Source organism: Salmo salar, chromosome 20, assembly GCF_965601325.2.
Source record: "Salmo salar chromosome 20, fSalSal1, whole genome shotgun sequence".
NCBI lineage: Eukaryota > Metazoa > Chordata > Actinopteri > Salmoniformes > Salmonidae > Salmo > Salmo salar.
Genome location: NC_138310.1, coordinates 28074001 through 28099767, shown reverse-complemented (window position 1 = coordinate 28099767; position 25767 = coordinate 28074001). Strand labels below are relative to the sequence as shown.

The window sequence follows — 25767 nt, the reverse complement described above, 5'->3', positions numbered from 1 at the left end:
TAAGGCTGCATTGCCCACAGCCTATCTGAGCAGCCATCTGCAGAAGTGTGATAAACATGATGGTGTGAAATAAGTGAGCTAGCTGTTTCACAAGAACACCCTCCCAACACCGGCCCATGGTCAGAAATACCGCCACTCCTGTACCACTTTCAGCACTCTGCCAATATCTTCTACTCAAAGAGCATCAATACAAATGTATGGAAATCCATCCTTTTATATGAATGACATTGGTAATGGTAATTGATGTAGTTGCATCCAGTCATTACAACTAGAGAGGGCTTAGAATGATGAGGTCAGTGGCACATAGTGACTCGTTTACCTTGGACCTGTGTCTGGTACACCACAAAGTACTTGTCATTCCCACAGCTCTCAAACTCTTCGCCATGGCAGCGGTGCAGGCACATTTCCTCATCCTCCATCTCATGGAGGGAGAAGTGGGGGGTGGGGAACCCACAGAGACACCTGTCTCCAGCCAGGACCGCTAGGGACAGCTCCTTGAGGGCAGGAAGGAGGGAGGAGAGGGACGTCAGAGGGAGAAAGATATATGCATATGATACACATGCACACAACACTATAGCTGTGTTCGAATACTCATACTAACCGCACTAACCATACTATACTATTTGTGACGTAAATTGTGTATTTAGGATGCTTATTGGTCATAGTATGGATATAGTTAGTATGCCAAAAGTTCCCGGATGACATACTAAATTTGCCAAAATACGAAGTATACATGCAGTGGACACTATTTCCTTTTAGGGTCCATAAGGCAATTCTTCAGGAAATGGGAGTGGCTTCATACATTTTCAGATTTGAAGAAAATGGCGGAAAATATGCAGCCGAAGTCCGACGAGAGCGGATACAAATTGTTAATGTTAAGCAATGTAATAAAATAATGACTTTTCAAATAAGTTACTTTACAAGTTATGTTGGCTGACAATTTGTTAGCTACGCTATCCTTATGAACCACATAGAATATCGTTACAGCAGTATGTACTGGTATGTTAATTAGCTACTTAATGTGAGTTGGCTACTAATAAATCAAACCTGCCAGTATATTACAGTGAGGGAAAAAGTATTTGATCCCCTGCTGATTTTGTACGTTTGCCCACTGACAAAAAAATGATCAGTCTATAATTTTAATGGTAGGTTTATTTGAACAGTGAGAGACAGAATAACAACACGGTTGTGTTTTCAGTCATCATGGAACTGTTGTGTGTGTGCCTTATTGCGCTACAGTGAATTATGATTGCATTTCATAGACAATGCATTCGCAGACATCGAATGTTTGCCATCCTACTATATCAGGTAAATCGAAAATTACAATGTATAAGTCAAGGAAAGTTATATGCGCAAGTTAACGTTTCCAAAAGCTAACTTAACAAAAACATAATTACTTTTATGTTACATGTTTGAGTCGTCATGTACATTAGCACAATTTCTAACTTATTTGCATTTGTTTTTACTTACACTTGTGTGTTGACTCCATATTAATGTTGGTTTTAAGTTTTGGCTGACTTTTCTTAGTGGATGTACAATCATCGCGAATTGAATTATGGGGCGTTTCAGGCCCGGAGTGAACATAATTGTACACTCGCAAACTCAATCAAAAACGAGGGCCGAGGGGCTTACGTTGCCAACTTCCCTTGCTTGGCTAATCATTTGGACCAACGGACAAAGATGGCCATGGGGATTCCCCCAAGGGCAAAAGGTGAGGGTAAGTGGAGGAGGGTGTGTCTTATGAGTTTGAAACGCATCCCTAGTAGCTCATCTGAAAGGATAATGTTTGTTTACAGTATAATAAAATTAACTAATAGTATATACTATGTAGTATATACTCATTAAGTATGTAGTATACAGTATGTTAGTATGGGTATTCGAACACAGCTAATCTCTCTCTCTTTCTCAGCAAACAAGCAAACAGACATCAAAATCCCAACATGTACATTTCCCTCACCTTCTCTGTGCAAAAGTCCACACACTTCTCCACTGACATGTTCTGGATGACAGCGCTAATGGGCAAGGCCAGGGTGACGTTGTCAGGTCTGTGGAAGCACCCCTTAAAGATGGCACTCCCATCTGAACCAAGGAGAAACACAACAAACACAACATACTAGATTAGTATTTATCAGTAACCCATTTTGATGTGTGTTCTGACTGAACAAAGCTTTCAGTTTGACCCCTATAGTATCCATCGACCCCCTCCCTTGGCCTTGCTAGGAACCTAACACAGAGCATGAGGCCCTGACCCAGCAGCGGCCTGCCCTCACACAGCAGCGTGCCTAACCTGACCCAGCAGCGGCCTGCCCTGACCCAGCAGCGTGCCTGCCCTGACCCAGCAGCGTGCCTGCCCTGACCCAGCAGCGTGCCTGCCCTGACACAGCAGCGTGCCTGCCCTGACACAGCAGCGTGCTTGCCCTGACACAGCAGCGTGCCTGCCCTGAGCGGTTACCATCACACCAGGGACTGCCTGGCTCTCCTGCACTGGCTGTCTCAACAACCTTCCTCCCCAGACTGTCCTTATGGGCAACCACAGTGCACACAGGCCCAGCCATACTGTAGAACAGCAAAAAACAGGCCCAGCCATACTGTAGAACAGCAAATAACAGGGAAGTGAGCAGTCTGTGTAGGTTATGCACCAAGAGAGGCGAGAACACTCATTGGTATGTACAGACAGCAGGGCACTACAGCCAATATATTTTCCATGGCAGGTGGTCCGTGTGTTGGAGACCTGGAGGAGTTAGTCATAGTGTGTGAGGGACTAAATGTATTTTAGATGTGAATCCTGCCTCCAGAACTCTCACAGCTGCATACAGGGGAGGAGAGACAACCCAGCACCCACTCTTTTTCTTACATTCTCTCACTTCTTATCTTTTGTCTTATGCTTTCAATCTCTCTCTCTGTCTCTCTCTCTCTCTTTCTCCCTCTCTCCCCCATCTCTCAGTTTCTCACTCCCTCCTCCCACCTTCTTTAGGTCTTCCTCTATCTCCTCCTCCTGCCATCACTCACATAAGAAACCATTTCCTTCTTTGGTAATGAAATGCTTCATTGGAGCTTCCTGTGCTAGTCTGTCACGGAACTACAGTATATAGAGGAAAAAAAGATAAACGCAACATGTAAGGTGTTGGTCCCATGTTTCCTGAGCTGAAATAAAAGATCCCAGAAATGTTCCATATGCTACACAATGTTTATTTCTCTTACATTTTGTTCACAAATTTGTTTACATCCCTGTTAGTGAGCATTTCTCCTTTGCCAAGATAATCCATCCACCTGACAGGTGTGGCATATCAAGAATCTGATTAAACAGCATGATCATTACACAGTTGCACCTTGTGCTAGGAACAATAAAAGGCCACTCCAAAATGTGCAGTTTTGTCACACAACACAATGCCACAGATGTCTCAACTGTTGAGGAAATGTGCAATTGGCATGCTGACTGCAGAAATGTCCACCAGAGCTGTTGCCGGGGAATTACTTAATTTTAGAGAATTTGTCAGAACCTCCAACCAGCCTCACAAGCTCATACCACATGTAACTGTGGCAGGTAGCCTAGTAGTTAGAGCATTGGGCCAGTAACCAAAAGGTTGCTAGATCGAATCCCTGAGCTGACAATGTAAAAACCTGTTGTTCTGCCCCTGAACAAGGCAGTTAACCCACTGTTCCTAGGCCGTCATTGTGAATAAGAATTTGTTCTTAACTGACTTGCCTAGTAAAATAAAAAATATCCAGCAACTTTGCACAGTCTGATCAACTCCGTGCAAAGGAGATGTGTTGGAATGCATGAGGCAAATGGTGGTCACACCAGATACTGACTGGTTTTCTGATCCACGCCCCTAGCTTTTTTTTAAGGTATCTATGACCAACAGACGCATATCTGTTTTCCCAGTCATGTGAAATCCATATATTAGGGCCTAAGGAAATTGATTTCCTTATATGAACTGCAACTCAGTCAAAACTTTGAAGTTGTTGCATGCTGTGTTTATATTTTTGTTAGGTATATATATTAGCCCAAGGCCATGAGAACCAGAGCACCTTTCTGATATGTACATGCAAATATTTAGCTGCATGAAGTGCAAGTATTGTTGAGCTGAATATCAGGAGTGAGTCAAAGAACTACACTTCCCAGAGTGCACCAGCAGCAGCAAACCGGCTGTTTGTCACCTGATCAATCATTTTCACTTATTTGGAGCACCTGTGAAGGCATGGAGGGCGTCAGTCATTCAGAAGAACAAACTTCAGAGGGAAAACTCCAAGTTCACTCACAGGTTCAGTCCAAAGACGCCAATGGTAAAAGGCTTAAATGATTAATTCATCTTAGTTATTTAGAATGTTATTTAAATGTTGAAACTAATTTAAGTTCCTTAAAATGTTTAATTAAGATGGTAACTTTTTGTTCTGTCTTTAAAGGTTTACAACCTAATTGACTGGCTAATTTACTGGCTAATTTACTGGACAGACCAATCAACTGAAGGTAAACTAAAAACCTGTGTCCTTTGGATGGTGAACAAGAGGAGGACTTGACAGTTGTAAACCACGCGGAGCGGCCTGGCCCTGAGGATAAACGGCTTCGGATCCAGAAATAAGCTGTTGACGCAGAGGAAGTCAAGATGGCGGAAGATGTCCTGGGGAAGTCGGTCCAGCAGCTCAAAAAGGAGCGTACCACTGCAAAAAGCAGCTTCACCAGACAAGCCAACTTCATTTCAAGAGGAGCAAGCAGCATGCTTCAAGTGGAGTTAAAGGAGGAATTCGCTAAGCTTTCAGATTGTTTCAGAAAGATGCTCGATGCCAACGATGACTACAGGATTGGACTGGAGGCTGACATGACTGAGGATGAAGAACCAGGTCTGAGCAGCAAGAGGCTGACATTGATAGATCTGTAAATGAAGGTGAAACAAAGTTGGCGGAAATAAGAGACATTGTTCAAACAAACCTGTGGTCGAGGTATGGAAGGAGTGAACTTCTTGTGGCAATCCTGGAAGCAGAAAAAGCCAATGATAAAGCGGCTTATGTACCAGTGGAAAGTGCCAATTTAGAGGGCTATGAAGTGCACCTCGCTCTCTTGGACAAGAGGATAAAAGAGGCCATCTCAGCAATGTCATCATGGGAGCGATGGATCCCTGTAGAATTAAAAGACGAATTAGATGGAAGAGTCAAGGACGTAAGAGCATTCTACTACAGGCTTGAGTCAAGGAGACCTGAATTTGCCACTGCACGGACGACCAATGAGCGAGGCACAGGAGTGAAACTACTACACCAACCGGCAACATCCACACCAATAGTGAGAATCAAGCCAATCTCTCTACCTATCTTCAATGGAAGCAGGAGAGAATATCACAGATGGAGGAAAGACTGGGAAAACCTGCAACAGCAGGGAGAGCCATCCGGATCAACTTAAGAAGATTCAACTCCTGGAGAGTGTGGATGACAAAATCTCAAAAGACCTCAGACTTTCAACCTACACCACTGCGGATGACATGTTCAGAGTCCTGGAGAACAGGTATGGCAACAAGTCAACTATCATAGTGGAAATCCTGGAAGAGCTGGAGAAGATGCCACATGTGAAAGGGAACCAACCAAGAAAGGTCATTGATCTCATACAGTCAGTGGAAGGCTCTAGCAGATCTCACAGAGTTAGGAAACTCTGGAGCCATAAATAACCCACTGGTAATTAGATCCATTGAAAGCAAGTTGCCTGACTTCATTAAAAGAGACTGGGTTATGTTCATGGTTGAACCCAGAAACGATGTCACATCAGACAACCACTTTGTCATGCTCTTGAAGTTCCTGAAAAGTCAAGAAGGAATACTGGAGAGACTCGAACAGCTCAAAACTGAGGAGAAGGTGGAAAAATCAGATCGTTTGGACAAGAAGTATGACAGAAAGATTGCCTCAACAAAAACCACAAGGAAAGAAGAGCTTGATGAGGTATGTGGTGATAGTGGGCACAAAAACAAGATCTTCTTCTGTAGAAAGTTCAAAAGACTTAAGCTACCGGAAAACTGTATTAAGAAAGCTGGGGGCATGCAGAAAATGTCTCGGATGCCATGAAGATGGATACTGCAGAGACACTTTCCTATGCAGAAACAAAGACTGTAAAAGGGAAGGTGGTGCCCCAGACCACCATTTTTTCCTCTGCCCAAAAGGAGAAGTCAAAAGAGGGGAAGAGAGAAAGAGTGGAAGAGACGGCAAAGGTGAAAGCAAGCTAACGGAGGAACAAGAGAAGATCTTGTCTGAACTTTCCCAGGAAATGGCAGATCGATGCAGAAAGGCTTTCACCAACACCAACAAAACCGCAGTGACACTCGATGCTTCAGGCCAGTCTGAGCTACTGCAGAGAAATGGGCTCACTGAACTTCCTGTCATCATGATGTTGATGCAAGTCACGGCGAACGCAGGGCAGAAGATTGGGACTTTAATTGACCTTGCTTCAGACACAAACTACATTACCCATAAGGCTGCTGAAAGACTGAGGTTAAGACATGAGAAGATAACTTTAGTTGTTCATGGGGTTGGTGGTATGACCATGAAAGTGAACACACTAAGGTATCTCCTCAAAGTCAGAGTCAAGACACCTAAAGGGACAGAGAGAGCTCATGAAATGGTCTGCTACGGCTTGGATGAAATTGCCAGAGTGCATCAAGTAATTGAACCTGAGAAGTTGAAAAAAATTCTTCCCAGAAGTCAAACTTACAGAATTGGAAAGGCCAGAAGAGGTCGAACTTCTCATTAGCCACCGAGAGGGAAGACTCGCTCCCCAGAGGGTAAAAATCATGGGAGACCTCGTTTTGTGGGAGGGTCCATTGGGGAAAACAGTGGGTGGAGCACATCCCGACTTATTTGAAGAAGTGAGTCAAAGAACTACACTTCCCAGAGTGCACCAGCAGCAGCAAACCGGCTGTTTGTCACCTGATCAATCATTTTCACTTATTTGGAGCACCTGTGAAGGCATGGAGGGCGTCAGTCATTCAGAAGAACAAACTTCAGAGGGAAAACTCCAAGTTCACTCACAGGTTCAGTCCAAAGACGCCAATGGTAAAAGGCTTAAATGATTAATTCATCTTAGTTATTTAGAATGTTATTTAAATGTTGAAACTAATTTAAGTTCCTTAAAATGTTTAATTAAGATGGTAACTTTTTGTTCTGTCTTTAAAGGTTTACAACCTAATTTACTGGCTAATTTACTGGACAGACCAATCAACTGAAGGTAAACTAAAAATAAAAAAGATTGAGTTGGAAAATTGAGTTGTCCCTGTGTCCTTTGGATGGTGAACAAGAGGAGGACTTGTCAAGTTTATCCAGGTCATTTTGGGAGGTTAAGAGGTCATCCACATAACTGTCCTCTTCAATGACTCTGCGCTCATCCTCCAAGTGAAGAAAGTTGGGCAGGCGTGCTGTTTCTCTCATAGACAACTGAGCAATGCAACCAGCAGGTTTGTCCCCAATGTTGACTCTGGTTATTGCATATTCACTTATCTCTTCAACTGGGCTGTCCCTCCAGAGGAACCTGTGAAGATGCATCTCACGCTCCTCCAGCCATACAGAGTTGTACATCTTTTTGATGTCTCCTAGAGATGCATACGTCCCCTCTCTGAACCTCAGCAAGACAGCTCTTATAGGGTTGAGAACGTCTGGTCCCTTCAGAAGAAGATCATTCATACTCACGCCTTTGTATTTCTGGCTACTATTCCATACAATACGAACCGGTGTTGTTACCGAATGAGGGTTTGGTGCCACCAGGTGGCTTACGTACCACACTGGTCCATTCCACTCGTCCATGATTTTGTTGGTGAGTTTTATGGCTGCGCCTCGCTCGACCATTTCATGGATTTGGGTAGCATATGCGACTTTCCAGTCTGGCTCTCTGCTTAGTTGTTTTTCCATCCTTAAGAAACAAGCCTGGACTGCACTTTTGTTATTCGGGAGAGAGGCTGGATCTACCGTCCAAGGATACTTTGCATCCCAATGTGGAGCCGGTGTGTGAGCATCCCCCTTCTCGTAGGTGAGGCCTCCTTTAATGATCTCCAGTTCCCTCTCCTATGCCAGGGTCATTTCTTTTCCTCCCGGTGGACAGTTTCCACATCGGCATCCTCCACAATAGCCACGTCTGTATTAGGTTTTGAGCCAGCAATGCATGTTAAAGGGAGTTTTTCCCCTCGTCATTTCTTTGTAAATAGAGATTCGGGAAAAGAACATGATAAGTGGAAAGGAAAGGGGGAAAGAGGTGGGAGTTTTTACTCATGTCTCTCCGGTTCTTTAGCATTCTACATACGTTCTGGTTTTGATCAGAGGGGAAAATGGGAGGCTGCACTGTTTCCCAGTCAATCTGATGATAACAGTCTGCAGTGCAGAGGACAGCAGAGGGCAAAACATCCTCCTTTTCATTTACTATTTTGAAATATTCAGCAGGTACTGAAATCAACGTCGGAGGTGTCAGAGCATGCATACACACATTGAAAAAGAGAATTGCTCAGCAATCTGCAATCTGCTTTAGCAGACAGGTAAAAAGAGAAATAACAACAATCACAATGTTGTTATTGTAACTGAATATAAACAAGCTTGGAGCCTCTTCCCTGAGCAATAGATATACTGCCAAAGATTGCACACTGGTGGCTATGATCTTGGGAGGCGAAGAAGGGGTGGAGAGGGAGGAGGAGCACCCTCCCCTGTGGCCTCTGAACATCCCTTCACACTCAACGCCCCGTCCCAACGCAGCTCACGACATATCCATTTCCCCTCAGAGGGTTACATGAATAAACAGACAACAGCGTGCATTGTGGTGATGGGTGGTTGAGACTCACAGCGGCGCGCTGACCCCTGGCTCAGCTCCAGTCTGTAGATTGACAGGCGGTTGGCCCCTCCACACAGGTTGCCCTTCTCGCCCTTACACTCCATGTTGCATTCACTCTCGGATGCATTGGGGGCCTGGATCTTGTGGCCACAGTAGCACTCCGCCCCAAACTCTAGGCCTGAATACAGGTAGCCCCTAGTGAAAAGGAAATAGAGGGGGTAATGTTAATATCATCATTAATAAAAGAGGCTTGCACAAAAATGTTCAGCATTGGTTGCAATTAATGCAGCGAGACTCTCAGGGCTTCTAGTGGGGGGTGGGGGTGCTGGTTACTGCCCACAGGGCTGGTTCCAGGCATAAGCGACAAAAGTTTATATATATATATACAGAGAGACAGATTTATTTTGGAACTTACTATTGAGAGTAACTATATAAGAATACACCAGTTGCAATTTCTAAATTTGGTTGTGCATCAGCTGTTTTCTCTTGTTATGTCAGTCAATGACAGTCACGCAATTAGCCAAGTCAGATATCGACTGGGCATGCAAGTCACGTGATTTTGTTAGTCATTTTCACTCCGATATCATCTTAACATGGCATAAATTATTACAAAATGTGTAGAATTGCAGGAAACTAGCTTTAAAACTGCATAAAATATCTCTCCATCCCATTGCAAAATGAATAGAATTGCATGAAATTTGTTATAAAATAGAAGTTCTCTCTCCGCCCCATGGCAAAATGTGTAGAATTTGCAGGAAATGTATGTTTCTCTCTACTGTCAAAAGAGGGGACACTAAAATATTTTGCAGTGAGGTGTGGGGGCCCCCCAACCAAATTTTGCTTCAAGCCTCCAAAAGTCTATACCTGGCCCTGACTGCCTGACAACCTGCCAACATCTTGTCTCTACAATGTCTGACCAGATGGAAGTGGTTTTGTATTTTAGCACTCGATTATTCATGCAACTGCAAGACGCCCACGACCCTCTCTCTCAGCAGCTCTCTCCACAGAGTCAGTCCACTAATAGGGTTGAATGACTCATAGACAGTCAGTTGGGAAACCAGCAGTAACCTCACTCACCCTCTCCAAGATGAAGAGAGCTCTCTGGGTGGACAAGGTCAGTATCAGAGAGAGAGTGCATGCATTAATACTGCACCAAGACACCAGAGCTTTTTTTAGGGTGACGCTGATTATGAGTCCATGCACAGTACAGTATACTGGAAGGCTCTATCCATCAAACACACAAGGCCTGTACACTCCCTGGGGAACAGTAACCTGACAGTGGCACATGAGGGATGCACACTTGACTTCTGAGAGGCCTTTATAGTGCCAATAGATTGCCAGCATAACACATCCTTTACCTTGAAGAAATCACACAGACTGCCAATCAAGGAAAGCCCTAGCTAGCTAGTCACAATGGTGCACTTCTCTGCTTCATTGATGTCTGTACAGTGCCTTCAGAAACTACTCATACCCCTTGACTTATTCCACATGTTGATGTGTTACAACCTGAATTCAAAATGGATGAAATATATTGGATGAAATATACACACAATACCCCATAATGACAAAGAGAAAGCATGTTTTTAGAAATGTTAGCTAATTTATTGAAAATTAAATACAGAACATGACACAGTCAACACCATGCTTGAAAATATGAAGAGTGGTACTCAGTGATGTGTTGTGTTGTGTTGGATTTGCTCCAAACATAATGCTTTGTATTCAGGACATAAAGTTAATTTCTTTGCCACATTTTTTGCAGTTTTACTTTAGTGCCTTATTGCAAACAGGATGCATATTTTCAAATATTTTTATTCTGTACAGGCTTCCTTCTTTTCACTGTATAATTTAGGTTAGTATTGTTGAGTAACTACAATGTTGTTGATCCATCCTCAGTTTTCTCCTATCACAGCCATTAAACTCTGTAATTGTTTTAAAGTCACCATTGGCCTCATGATGAAATCCCCGAGCGGCTTCCTTCCTCTGAGTTAGGAAGGACGCCTGTATCTTTGTAGTGACTGGGTGTATTGAGACACCATAAAAAGTGTAATTAATAACTTCACCATGATCAAACGGAAATTCAATGTCTTTTTTTACCCATCTACCAATAGGTGCCCTTCTTCGCGAGGCATTGTAAAACGTCCCTGATCTTTTTGGTTGAATATGTGGTTGAAATTCACTGCTCGACTGAGGGACCTTACAGATAATTGTATGTGTGGGGTACAGAGATGAGGTAGATATTAAAAAATAATGCTAAATACTATTATTGCACAAAGAGTGAGTCAATCCAGCTTATTATCAGTTGGTAGAGCATGGCGCAGGCAACGCAAGGGTTGTGGGTTTGATTCCCAAGGGGGACCAGTACGAAAATGTATGCACTGACTACTGTAAGTCGCTCTGGATAAGAACGTCAACTAAATGACTAAAATGTAAAAAAAATTGTTAAGCAAATTCTTACTGCTGAACTTATTTTGGCTTGCCATAGCAAAGGGGTTAAATAGTTATTGACTAAAGACATTTCAGCATTCCATTTTTAATTAAACATTTCTAAAAAGATAATTCCACTTTGACATCATGAGGTATTGTGTGTAGGCCAGTGACACAAAATCTTAATTTAATCCATAAATAATTCAGGCTGTAACACAACAAAATGTGGAAAAAGTCAAGGGGTGTGGATACTTCCTGAAGGGGTGTGGATACCTCCTGAGGGGGTGTGGATACTTCCTGAAGGCATTGTACACTGCTCAAAAAAATAAAGGGAACACTTAAACAACACAATGTAACTCCAAGTCAATCACACTTCTGTGAAATCAAACTGTCCACTTAGGAAGCAACACTGATTGACAATAAATGTCACATGCTGTTGTGCAAATGGAATAGACAACAGGTGGAAATTATAGGCAATTAGCAAGACACCCCCAATAAAGGAGTGGTTCTGCAGGTGGGGACCACAGACCACTTCTCAGTCCCTATGCTTCCTGGCTGATGTTTTGGTCACTTTTCAATGCTGCCGGTGCTTTCACTCTAGTGGTAGCATGAGACGGAGTCTACAACCCACACAAGTGGCTCAGGTAGTGCAGCTCATCCAGGATGGCACATCAATGCGAGCTGTGGCAAGAAGGTTTGCTGTGTCTGTCAGCGTAGTGTTCAGAGCATGGAGGCGCTACCAGGAGACAGGCCAGTACATCAGGAGACGTGGAGGAGGCCGTAGGAGGGCAACAACCCAGCAGCAGGACCGCTACCTCCGTCTTTGTGCAAGGAGGAGCAGGAGAAGCACTGCCAGAGCCCCGCAAAATGACCTCCAGCAGGCCACAAATGTGCATGTGTCTGCTCAAACGGTCAGAAACAGACTCCATGAGGGTGGTATGAGGGCCCGACATCCACAGGTGGGGGTTGTGCTTACAGCCCAACACCGTGCAGGACGTTTGGCATTTGCCAGAGAACATCAAGATTGGCAAATTCGCCACTGGTGCCCTGTGCTCTTCACAGATGAAAGCAGGTTCACACTGAGCACGTGACAGACGTGACAGAGTCTGGAGACGCCGTGGAGAACGTTCTGCTGCCTGCAACATCCTCCAGCATGACCGGTTTGGCGGTGGGTCAGTCATGGTGTGGGGTGGCATTTCTTTGGGGGGCCGCACAGCCCTCCATGTGCTCGCCAGAGGTAGCCTGACTGCCATTAGGTACCGAGATGAGATCCTCAGACCCCTTGTGAGACCATATGCTGGTGCGGTTGGCCCTGGGTTCCTCCTAATGCAAGACAATGCTAGACCTCATGTGGCTGGAGTGTGTCAGCAGTTCCTGCAAGAGGAAGGCATTGATGCTATGGACTGGCCCGCCCGTTCCCCAGACCTGAATCCAATTGAGCACATCTGGGACATCATGTCTCGCTCCATCCACCAACGCCACGTTGCACCACAGACTGTCCAGGAGTTGGCGGATGCTTTAGTCCAGGTCTGGGAGGAGATCCCTCAGGAGACCATCCGCCACCTCATCAGGAGCATGCCCAGGTATTGTAGGGAGGTCATACAGGCACGTGGAGGCCACACACACTACTGAGCCTCATTTTGACTTGTTTTAATGACATTACATCAAAGTTGGATCAGCCTGTAGTGTGGTTTTCCACTTTAATTTTGAGTGTGACTCCAAATCCAGACCTCCATGGGTTGATAAATTGGATTTCCATTGATTATTTTTGTGTGATTTTGTTGTCAGCACATTCAACTATGTAAAGAAAAAAGTATTTAATAAGATTATTTCTTTCATTCAGATCTAGGATGTGTTGTGTTTATGTGTTCCCTTTATTTTTTGGAGCAGTATATATCAGCAGCCTGCTCTGGGACGGGTGTGGACAGAGAGAGAGAGAGAGGAGCAGAGGAGAAAGATGAAAATGTGCTCTCTACTGCACTTCTCACTCTCTCTCTCTCTCTCGTATATATATCTTCTCCTCTCTTTATATACTGTTTATATATATACAGTATATCGCCTCCTCTCTTTCTCTCCTCTCCTGTGAGTCAGTGGTGAGTGTTGGGCTGAGCCATTGGCCTGAGCCATCCATAGGGTGCGAGAGGGAGAGGAGGGGGCAAGGGGAAACTGGAAAAACAGATGATGTGAAGAAAATATGGTATGAGGAGGAAAGAGGCAGGCAAAGAGAGAGACAGAAAGAGAGAGAGAGAGAGAGAAAGAGATACAGTGAGCGAGAGAGAGTGAAAGAGAGAGAGAAAGAGAGCAAGGGAAAGAGACAGAGAGAGAAAGAGAGCGAGGGAAAGAGAGCAAGAGAGAAAAAAGAAAGAGAGAAATAATGTGGAAAAGGTATGGACAGTACAGATATCGAGAGCTATGGAGCTAATGTGAAGGAGAGAGAGAGGGAGATGGTGTGAGACTATGTATGACAGCTGGCACAAGGCCCATGTTCATCTACACTCTGGTATACAACCTTTATTCCTCACTCCCATCCTGTGTTTGTGACTTTTTATATTCCCAGGCCTACCTTTCAGCACAGTTGTCCTGGCAACGGAACACCGTCATTTTCTTGTAGTCAAAAAAGGACACTCCCCTGAGTGCTCTTTTCGCCGTGTTGTCTATATAGCAGCCGATGTAATTCGCTTTAAGAGAGAAGAACAAAACATTTCTCATAACAAATAAAAAATGCACAATTTAAGCAGAGCAATATTATGGGAGATAAGGGGGAGAGGCAATAATACAGTTTTGGGTAGAACATAAAGAAAATTGTAATTTAACAAGTTATTCCATAACTTATGTGAGTAAAACATGCACATTTACAATAGTACATTTTCAATGGTAATTGCTTATCAATAGTCATGGTAAATTGTAGATTTAACAGAAAAAAAATGTATAAAAAAATTCTGTTGAGACATTCTGTATATTAGTAAAAGAACTTTAAAGTCAAATCCAACATCATCATCCATCTGCTCCGTTCAATGCAGACATATTGAGGGCAACGTTGCTGCTCAAGGAATCAACAGCAGACGGGCATATTTATTTATTTATTTATTTATATAGACACACAACCCCTTCTAGTGGCCTATTACTGCAACGACACTCAAAGCACTTCCTGACTTATTCAAAGTGAGTAGATAGGGAGGAGGTAAGGAGGGGGGAGGGAGGAAATTCTGGTAAGTCCTTCTGCAATGGGACTGGCTGATCCTCACCCTTCCTTCCTGCTCAATACAATTTCATTGGCCACATACACATATTTAGCATGTTATTGCGGGTGTAGGGAAATGCTTGCATTCCGAGATCCAACAGTGCAGTAGTATCTAACAATTCACAACAATACACACAAATCGAAAAGTAAAAGAATGGAATTAAAAAATATATATATATTAGATCGAGCAATGTCGGAGTGGCAATGACTGAAATACAGTAGAATAGAATACAGAATATACATATGAGATGAGTAAAGCAGTATGTCAACATTATTAAAGTGACTAGTGATTCCAAGTCTATGTATATAGAGCAGCAGCCTCTAAGTTGCAAGGTTAAATAACCGGGTGGTAGCCGGCTAGTGATGGCTATTTAACAATCTGATGGGCTTGAGATGGAAGCTGTTTTTCAGTCTCTCGGTCCCAGGTTTGATGCACCTGTATTGACTTCGTGTTCTGGATGATAGCTGGGTGAACAGGCCATGGCTCGGGTGGTTGATGTCCTTGATCTTTTTGGCCTTCCTGTGACATCGGATGCTGTAGGTGTCCTGGAGGGCAGGTAGTTTTCCCCCGGTGATGCGTTGGGCAGAACACACCACCCTCTGGAGAGCTCTGCCTTGGTACAGTTGCCATACCAGGCAGTAATACAGCCCAACAGGATGCTCTCAATTGTGCATCTGTAAAAGTTTGTGAGGGTTTTAGGGGCTAAGACACATTTCTTCAGACTCCTGAGGTTGAAGAAATGTAGAGGAGCTGTTGCGTCTTCTTCACCACACTGTCTGTGGGGGGGGGGGGGGGGGGGGGACGGGACTCTTTCAGATCGTCAGTGATGTGTACGCCGAGGAACTTGAAGCTTTCCACCTTCTCCTTCACCTTTTCCAGTCAATATGGATAGGGGTGTGCTCACTCTGCTGTTTCCTGAAGTCCACGTTCAGCTCCTTTGTTTTGTTGACGTTGAGTGAGAGGGTATTTTCCTGGCACTACACTTCTAGGCCCCTCACCTCCTCCCTGTAGGCTGTCTCGTTGTTGTTGGTAATCAAGCCTACCACTGTAGTGTCGTCTGCAAACTTGATGATTGAATTGGAGGCATGCATGGCCACGCAGTCATGGGTGAACAGGGAATACAGGAGGGTGCTGAGCACATGCCCTTGTGGGGCCCCTGTGTTGAGGATCAGTGAAGTGGAGGTGTTGTTTCCTACCTTCACCACCTGGGTGCGGCCCCTCAGGAAGTCCAGGACCCAGTTTCACAGGGCGGGGTTCAGACCCGGGCGGTAAGCAAAGTGAAGTGGGTGTAGGGTAAGGTAGAAGTGATAGAAGAAGGTGTTTAGCTTGTCCGGACACATCGGTGTCCTCGGCGTGGTTGGTTTTCCCTTTGTTGTCCGCGTTTGTCTGTAGACCCTGCCACATATGTCTCATATCTGAGCCGTTGAATTGCGACTCCACTTTGTCTCTGTACTGATGTTTTGCCTGTTTGATTGCCTTACGCAGTGAATAACTACACTGTTTGTATTCGGCCATATTCCCAGTCACAATGGTTAAAAAACATTTAAAACATTTTTATTTAACCTTTATTTAAATGCGGTGGTTCGCGCATTCAGTTTTGCGCAAATGCTGCCATCTATCGACGGATTCTGGTTTGGATAGGTTTTAATAGTTACAGTGTGTACAACATCTCCTTTACACTTCCTGATGAACTCAGTCACCATATCCGTGTATTTGTTGATGTTATTCTCAGAGGCTACCCGGAACATATTCCAGTCTGCATGATCAAAACAATCTTGAAGCATGGATTCCGATTGGTCAGACCAGTGTTGAATAGACCTTCGTACCGATACTTCTGTTTTAGTTTCTGCCTATAGGAAGGGAGGAGAAAAATGGAGTCATGAACAGATTTGCCAAAGGGAGGGCGGGGGAAGGCCTTGTAGGCATTTCGAAAAGTTGAGTAGCAGTGGTCCAATGTTTTTCCAAAGCAAGTACTACAGTCAATGTGTTGGTAGAACTTCAGTAGCGTTTTCTTCAAATATGCTTTGTTAAAATCCACAGCTACAATAAATACAGCCTCAGGATATGTGGTTTCCAGTTTGCATAAAGTCCAGTGTAGTTCTTTGAGGGCCGGCGTGGTATCGGCTTGAGGGGGAATATTCACGTCTGTGACTATTATAGGTTGGGTGAACAAAAGGACTTGAGTTTCTGTATGTGATCACAATCACACCATGAGTAGTTAAGCATGAAACATACACCCCGCCTTTTATCTCCCCGGAGTGTTCTTTATTCCTGTCTGCGCGATGTACTGAGAACCCAGCTGGCTGTATCGACGGGGACAGTATATCCCGAGAGAACCATGTTTCTGTGAAACAGAGTATGACACAATCCCTGATGTCTTTCTGGAAGGAGATCCTCGCCCTGAGCTCATCTACTTTATTATCCATAGACTGAACATTAGCGAGTGATATACTTGGAAGCGGTAGATGGTGTTCACGTATCCTGAGTCAGACTAGAAGTCCACTCCGAATACCTCTTCTCTGCCAGCGATGTTTTGGAGCAGCCTCTGGAATAAGTTCAATTGTTCTGGGGGGGTACGAACAAAGGATTCTCCAACTCGGGAAAGTCGTATTACTGGTGAGTTACCGCCGCTCTGATATCCAAAATTCTTTCCGGCTGTATGTAATAACACAAAAAAATCTGGGTTAATAATGTAAGAAATAACACACAAAAAAACTAAATACTGCAAAGTTGCTTAGGAGCTAGAAGCAGAGCTGCCATATCTGTCGGAGCCATTTTCTGTGAGGTAGCATGTTGGGGGGGGGGGGGGGGGTTGCACAATGCACATCCTAACCCACCACATTACCGTAATTGTAATGATATAAAAGGCGGTTGAGCGGCAGCATGTGGTGCTCTGTAGGTCCTGGGCAGTAATCTTCCTCCCAGACATGGTAACGGAGCGGACTGAGCATGATCACTAATCTGCTTTAGGACAAAGGGAAGCGGTGATTTAGCTCAACTGAACTGCGCTTCAATGGGGCTGACCTTCCGCCTTCCTTTTTTGTGCTTAGTTTATGAAATGAAATAATCAGCTCAGAAGCCAGTTGTTCAGGGAAGCAGAGATACACTCCCCTATGTATTTATTTGGACAGCGAAGTTAAACATTTTAATTTGTCTCTATACTCCAGCATTTTGCATATGAGAAAATGTTTCATATAATGCAACAGTACAAAAGGTCACCTTTAATTTGAAAGCATTTTCATACAGTTCATATCTGCTTTACCGTTTAGAAATTAAAGCACTTTATGTATCTAGTCCCTCCATTTGAATGTGTCATAAGTATTTGGACAAATTCACTAACAGTGTATTAAAGTAGTCAAAAGTTTAGTATTTGGTCCCATATTCCTAGCACGCAATGACTACATCAAGCTTGTGACTCTACAAACTTGGAATTTGTTTTGGTTGTGTTTCGGATTATGTTGTGCCCAATAGAAATGAGTGATAAATATTATGTCATTTTGGAGTCCCCTTTATAGTAAATCAAAATAGAATATGTTTCGGAAAACGTTTACATTACTGTGGATGCTGCCATAATTACGGATAATCATGAATGAATCGTGAATAATGAGTTAGAAAGTTACAAAGGCATAAATATCATACCTCCAAAAACTTGCACAAAAGGAACACTTGCTGTTCATTGACAGCGTTCAACAACATTGTTTTTACACTGCTGCTACTCGCTGTTTATTATCTATGGATAGTCACTTTACCCTTACCTACACTAATATTCAAAAGTTTGGGGTCACTTAGAAATTTCCTTGTCTTTGAAAGAAAAGCAAATCTTTTGTCCATTAAAATAACTTCAAATTGATCAGAAATACAGTGTAGATATTGTTAATGTTGTAAATGACTACTGTAGCTGGAAACATCTACATAGGCATTATGGAACATCTACATAGGCATTCAGAGGCCCATTATCAGCAACCATCACTCCTGTGTTCCAATGGCACGTTGTGTTAGCTAATCGAAGTTGATCATTTTAAAAGGCTAATTGATCATTAGAAAACCCTTTCGCAATTATGTTAGCACAGATGAAAACTGTTGTTCTGATGTAAGAAGCAATAAAACTGGCCTTCTTTAGACTATTTTTATTTATTTTATTTTTATTTCACCTTTATTTAACCAGGTAGGTCAGTTGAGAACAAGTTCTCATTTACAACTGCGACCTGGCCAAGATAAAGCAAAGCAGTGCGACCAAAACAACAACACAGAGTTACACATAAACAAACGTACAGTCAATAACACAAAAGAAAAGAAAAATAGAAAAATCTATGTACAGTGTGTGCAAATGTAGAAGAGTAGGGAGGTAGGCAATAAATACGCCTTAGAGGTGAAAATAATTGCAATTTAGCATTAATACTGGAGTGATAGAAGTGCAGATGATAATGTGCAAGTAGAGATACCGGGGTGCAAAAGAGCAAGAGGGTAAGTAATAATATGGGGATGAAGTAGTCGGGTATGCTATTTACAGATTGCCTGTGTACAGATACAGTGATCGGTAAGCTGCTCAGACAGCAGATGATTAAAGTTAGAGAGGGAGATATAAGACTTCAGCTTCAGAGATTTTTGCAAGTCGTTCCAGTCATTGGTAGCAGAGAACTGGAAGGAAAGGTGGCCAAAGCATAGGTTGGCTTTGGGGATCACCAGTGCAATATACCTGCTGGAGCGCATGCTACGGGTAGGAGTTGCTATGGTGACCAGTGAGCTGAGATAAGGCGGGGCTTTACCTAGACTTATAGATGACCAGGAGCCAGTGGGTTTGGCGACGGATATGTAGTGAGGGCCAGCCAACGAGAGTTTACAGGTCGCAGTGGTGGGTAGTACAGTGGTGGAAAAAAGTATTTGATCCTCTGCTGATTTTCTACGTTTGCCCACTTACAAAGAAATGATCAGTCTATAATTTTTATGGTAGGTTTATTTGAACAGTGAGAGACAGAATAACAACAAAAAATCCAGAAAAATGCATGTCAAAAATGTTATACATTGATTTGCATTTTAATGAGGGAAATAAGTATTTGACCCCTCTGCAAAACATGACTTAGTACTTGGTAGCAAAACCCTTGTTGGCAATCACAGAGGTCAGACATTTCTTGTAGTTGGCCAACAGGTTTGCACACATCTCAGGAGGGATTTTGTCCCACTCCTCCTTGCAGATCTTCTCCAAGTCATTAAGGTTTCGAGGCTGACGTTTGGCAACTCGAACCTTCAGCTCCCTCCACAGATTTTCTATGGGATTAAGGTCTGGAGACTGGCTAGGCCACTCCAGGACCTTAATGTGCTTCTTCTTGAGCCACTCCTTTGTTGCCTTGGCCGTGTGTTTTGGGTCATTGTCATGCTGGAATACCCATCCACGACCCATTTTCAATGCCCTGGCTGAGGGAAGGATGTTCTCACCCAAGATTTGATGGTACATGGCCCCGTCCATCGTCCCTTTGATGCGGTGAAGTTGTCCTGTCCCCTTAGCAGAAAAACACCCCCAAAGCATAATGTTTCCACCTCCATGTTTGACGGTGGAGATGGTGTTCTTGGGGTCATAGGCAGCATTCCTCCTCCTCCAAACACGGCGAGTTGAGTTGATGCCAAAGAGCTCCATTTTGGTCTCATCTGACCACAACACTTTCACCAGTTGTCCTCTGAATCATTCAGATGTTCTTTGGCAAACTTCAGACGGGCATGTATATGTATTCTTGAGCAGGGGGGCCTTGCGGGTGCTGCAGGATTTCAGTCTTTGACGGCGTAGTGTGTTACCAATTGTTTTCTTGGTGACTATGGTCCCAGCTGCCTTGAGATCATTGACAAAATCCTCCCGTGTAGTTCTGGGCTGATTCCTCACCATTCTCATGATCATTGCAACCCCACGAGGTGAGATCTTGCATGGAGCCACAGGCCGAGGGATATTGACAGTTCTTTTGTGTTTCTTCCATTTGCGAATAATCGCACCAAATGTTGTCACCTTCTCACCAAGCTGCTTGGCGATGGTCTTGTAGCCCATTCCAGCCTTGTGTAGGTCTACAATCTTGTCCCTGACATCCTTGGAGAGCTCTTTGGTCTGATAACAGGCCCTCCGATTTGACACACTGAACTCTATCTGAGAAGTAGTTGGTGAACCAGGCGAGGCAGTCATTTGAGAAGCCAAGGCTATTGAGTCTGCCGATAAGAATGCAGTGTTGAAAGCCTTGGCCAGGTCAATGAAGACGGCTGCACAGTACTGTCTTTTATCAATGGCGGTTATGATATCGTTTAGGACCTTGAGCGTGGCTGAGGTGCACCCATGACCAGCTCGGAAAACAGATTGCATAGTGGAGAAGGTACTGTGGGATTCGAAATGGTTGGTGATCTGTTTATTAACTTGGCTTTAGAAGATTTTAGAAAGGCAGGGCAGGATGGATATAGGTCTATAACAGTTTGGGTCTAGATTGTCTCCCCCTTTGAAGAGGGGGATGACCGCGGCAGCTTTCCAATCTTTAGAGATCTCAGATGATACGAAAGAGAAGTTGAATAGGCTAGTAATAGGGGTTGCAACAATTTCGGTGGAAAATTTTAGAAAGAGAGGGTCCAGATTGTCTAGCCCAGCTGATTTGTAGGGATCCAGATTTTGCCGTCCTTTCAGAACATCAGGGGGAGGGGGGGGGGGGGGGCAAGTTGTTGCAGGGGGTGCTGAGATGTTGGCCGGGGTAGCGGTAGCCAGATGGAAAGCATGGCCAGCCGTGGAAAAATGCTTATTGAAATGATCGATTATCGTAGATTTATCGGTAGTGACTGTGTTTCCTATGCTCTTATTCTCCATGGACTTTACAGTGTCCCAAAACTTTTTGGAATTAGTGCTACAGGAAGAAAACTTCTGTTTGAAAAAGCTAGCCTTAGCTTTCCTAACTGACTGAGTATATTGGTTCCTGACTTCCCTGAAAAGTTGCATATCGTGGGGGCTATTCGATGCTAATGCAGAATGCCACAGAATGTTTTTGTGCTGGTCAAGGGCAGTCAAGTCTGGGGTGAACCAAGGGCTATATCTGTTCTTAGTTCTACATTTTTTTGAATGGGCATGCTTATTTAAGATGGAGAGGAAAGCCCTTTTGAAGAGCATCCAGGCATCCTCTACTGACGGGATGAGGTCAATATCCTTCCAGGATACCCGGGCCAGGTCGAGTGGAAAGGCCTGCTCGCTGAAGTGTTTTAGGGAGCGTTTGACAGTGATGAGGGGTGGTCGTTTGACCGCGGACCCAGTACGCATGCAGGCAATGAGGCAGTGATCGCTGAGATCCTGGTTGAAACAGATGTGTATTTAGAGGGCAGGTTGGTCAGGATGATATCTAAGAGGGTACCCATGGTTACGTATTTAGGGTTGTACCTGGTAGGTTCCTTGATGATTTGTGTGAGATTGAGTGCATCCAGCTTAGATTGTAGCACGGCCGGGGTGTTAAGCATATCCCAGTTTAGGTCACCTAACATTACGAGCTCTGAAGATAGATGGGGGGCGATCAATTCACATATGGTGTCCAGGGCACAACCGGGGGCCGAGGGGGGTCTATAACAAGCGGCAACGGTGAGAGACTTGTTTCTGGAAAGGTGGATTTTTAAAAGTACAAGCAAGAATTGTTTGGGCGCAGACCTGGATAGTATGACCAAACTCTACAGGCTATCTCTGCAGTAGATTGCAACTCCGCCCCCTTTGGCAGTTCTACCTTGTCGGAAAAAGTTATAGTTAGGGATGGAAATTTCCTAAGCCAGGATTCAGAGTGGAGTGTGCTAAATCAGTGAATAAAACAAACTTAGGGAGGAGGCTTCTAATGTTAACATGCATGAAACCAATGCTTTTACGGTTACAGAAGTCAACAAATGAGAGCGCCTGGGGAATGGGAGTGATGCTGGGGGCTGCAGGGCCTGGGTTAATCTCTACATCACCAGAGGAGCAAAGGAGGAGTAGGATAAGAGTACGGTTAAAGGCTAAAAGAACTGGTCGTCTAGTGTGTTCGGGACAGAGAGTAAAAGGAGCAGGTTTATGGGCGCGGAAGAATAGATTCAAGGCATAATGTACAAACAAGGGGATGTGAGTACAGTGGAGGTAAGCCTAGGCATTGAGTGTGATGAGAGAGGTTTTGTCTCTAGAGGCACCATTTAAGCCAGGTGCGGTCACCACATATGTGGGGGTGGAACATAAGGGCTAGCTAAGGCATACTGAGCTGGGCTGGAGGCTCTACAGTGAAAGAAGACAAAAATTACTAGGCAAGGCATATTGACATTAGGGAGAGGAATGTGTAGCCGAGTGATCATAGGGTCCAGTGAGTAGCTAGGCGAGCTGGAGGCACGGCAATTCAGAGAGCTAGCAGGCCGGGGATAGCAGCAGGCTAGCAGATGGGCCTCAGGGGGACGTCGCAATGGGAGAGCCTGTTGAAACCCCCTCGGACGGTTATGTCGGCAGACCAGTCGTAATGGATCGGCGGGGCTCCATGTCGGCAGCAAAGGGTCCAGGCCAATTTGCAGAAGAGGTATTGAAGCCCAGTAATTATCTGATGGATTTCTTCAGTCTAGCCGGGAGAAGGGCCTAGCTCCAGGCTAGCTCCAGGCTAACTGGTGCTTGCTTCAGGGCAGAAACCCCCTCGGACGGTTACGTCGGTAGACCAGACGTGATGGATCGGCAGAGCTCCATGTCGGCAGCAAAGGGTCAGGACAATTGGCAAAAGAGGTAATTGAAGCCCAGGGATTGCTTGATGGATCTCTTCAGCTAGCCGGGAGATGGGCCTAGTTCGAGGCTAGCTCCAGGCTAACTGGTGCTTGCGTCGGGACAGAGACATTAGACAGGAGTAGCCACTCGGATAGCAGCTAGCTAGCTGCAATGATCCAGTTGAAAAGGTTCAGAGCTTGCGGTAGGAATCCGGAGATGTGGTAGAGAAAAGCAGTCCGATATGATCTGGGTAGATATCGCGTTGTGCAGGCTGCCAGGAGTTGCCCGGGGTGAGGCTGGCAGTCCAAGTTAACGGTGATGACCGCTAGCAGTGGCTAACTAACTACTAGCTAGTAGCTAGTTAGCTGGCTAGCTACTGAAGGGGGTTCCGGTTCAAAAGTGTAAAAATAGCAGACCCATACCACATTGGATGAGGCCGGTTGCAGGAGAGTATGTTCAGTCCGTTGATGAGAAAATGAGATAAATTATAAAAATATATACGAAGAAAAACGATATTTACAAGGAACGGGACAAGACAATCAAAACAGACAACCCACTGCTACGCCATCTTGGACTAGTGGAGTATCTGGAGCATCAGCATTTGTGGGTTCGATTACAAGCTCAAAATGGCCAGAAACAAAGTACTCTCTTCTGAAACTCGTCAGTCTATTCTTGTTCTGAGAAATGAAGGCTATTCCATGCGAAAAATTGCCAAGAAACTGAAAATCTCGTACAACGCTGTGTACTAATCCCTTCACAGAACAGCGCAAACTGTCTCTACCCAGAATAGAAAGAGGAATGCTGATATTCCAGATATTCAACTAGTCTAAAGAAGGCCAGTAAATGTATGGAATTTCTTTCCTTCTTAATGCGTTTGAGCCAATCAGTTGTGTTGTGACAAGGTAGGCTGGTATACTGAATGTAGGGGTGGTATACCTATTTGGTAAAAGACCAAGTCCATATTATGGCAAGAACATCCAACCTTGATTGAGAGTCCCATAGGGCGGCGCACAATTGTCCCAGCGTCATCCAGGTTTGACTGGGGTAGGCCGTCATTGTAAATAAGAATGTGTTCTTAACTAAATTGTCTAGTTAAATAAAGGTTAAATAAAAAATAAAAAATAAAAACCCAGCTCAAATAAGCAAAGAGAAATGACAGTCCATCGTTACTTTAAGACATGAAGGTCAATCAATTTGGAACATTTCTAAAACCTTGAAAGTTTCTTCAAGTGCAGTCGCAAAAACCATCAAGCGCTATGATGAAACTTGCTCTCATGAGGACCGCCACAGGAAAGGAAAACCCAAAGTTACCTCTGCTGCAGAGGATATGTTCATTAGAGTAAACTGCACCTCCGAAATTGCAGCCCAAATAAATGCTTCACAGAGTTCAAGTAAAGGACACATCTCAACATCAACTGTTCAGAGGAGACTACGTGAATCAGGCCTTCATGGTCGATTTGCTGCAAAGAAACCACTACTAACGGACACCAATAAGAAGACAAGACTTGCTTGGGCCAAGAAACACAAGCAATGGACATTAGACCAGTGGAAATGTGTCCTTTGGTCTGAAATCTGTCCTTTGGATGATCTGCTTCTCTGAGTTTGACGCCACAGTATCAGCTTACTGTCTCCACTCTCGTATCATGTTATTATCTGATCATATAATCTTGTTATATGTACAGTAATGCTCTGGCCTCATGAGGGATGTCAACACATAGCATTAATCTGTACTGGATAACAACAATACACTTGCTGGATTATTCCTTAAAACAGGGTAGATGAGGAGGTTGGATACAGGGGACGACAGTATTTGCTTCATGTTTTTTTTCAGACAGTGTGTGTGTTTTCTCTGTGTGTGTGCAGGTGTGCGCGTGCATGCGTGTGTCTATAGTGGGGAGCAGGTTGGGTGTGGCTGCTCTTGAAGAGAACATGACAAGGGCCTGGTACTGTGGGACAGAAGAGTCATGGATGAAAGGGAGCGGCACTGCTTTGAAAGCACTAATCACGACGGCAGGTAGCCTAGCTCTTAGAGGGTTGTGCCAGTAACAGAAAGGCCGCTAGTTCTAATCCAATGTGAACAATCTGTCAATGTGCCATTGAGCAAGGCATTTAACCCTAATTGCTCCAGGGTCGCCATTGATAATGGCTGAGCTTGTTTGTGACCCCACTCTCCGAGTGTGTCTCAGGGGGAGTTGCAATATGAAAAAAAGCACATTTCCAATTCACACATGCATGTAATACACACTTGTACATGAGTGAAATAGGACAAATATAAGCACCCACCAAATTATTATTATTATTATTATTATTATTATTATACATACTACGTAGAGATCTTTTAATCTGTAGCTCTATTACATGTATTACATAAAGCATGTTTGTGCTTCTCCCCATTCGAATCTCACAAAAACAATCACTGTGCAAATCAATTCCAATCAGGAAGTGCTTGTGCTTGTAATACATATTTCTCTAATGCATATTCTTACTATAAGTAGCTAGTTATCCTCGTACTACGAAGGATAATATTATATTTCTATGATTACACAGTTAACTGCTGTCCTCTGGTATAAATTCTACTATATACTCTATTGTCCAGTATGGGAAGTGTAAAG

At 44.1% G+C, this 25767-nt stretch overlaps 1 protein-coding gene across 9 annotated transcripts in view; it reads right to left on the bottom strand.

Moving 5' to 3' along the window:
* wscd2 (WSC domain containing 2) overlaps positions 1-25767 on the bottom strand; it is a 75650-nt gene that overhangs the window by 12441 nt on the left and 37442 nt on the right. For all 9 annotated transcript variants that reach the window (XM_014161198.3, XM_045703161.2, XM_045703163.2 and 6 more), the window contains 4 exons: positions 13776-13890; positions 8799-8983; positions 1958-2079; positions 320-494 (listed from right to left, as the gene is read on the bottom strand). In XM_014161198.3, coding sequence (XP_014016673.1) covers positions 320-494; positions 1958-2079; positions 8799-8983; positions 13776-13890 — 597 coding nt within the window. The remainder of the gene's footprint in view (positions 1-319; positions 495-1957; positions 2080-8798; positions 8984-13775; positions 13891-25767) is intronic.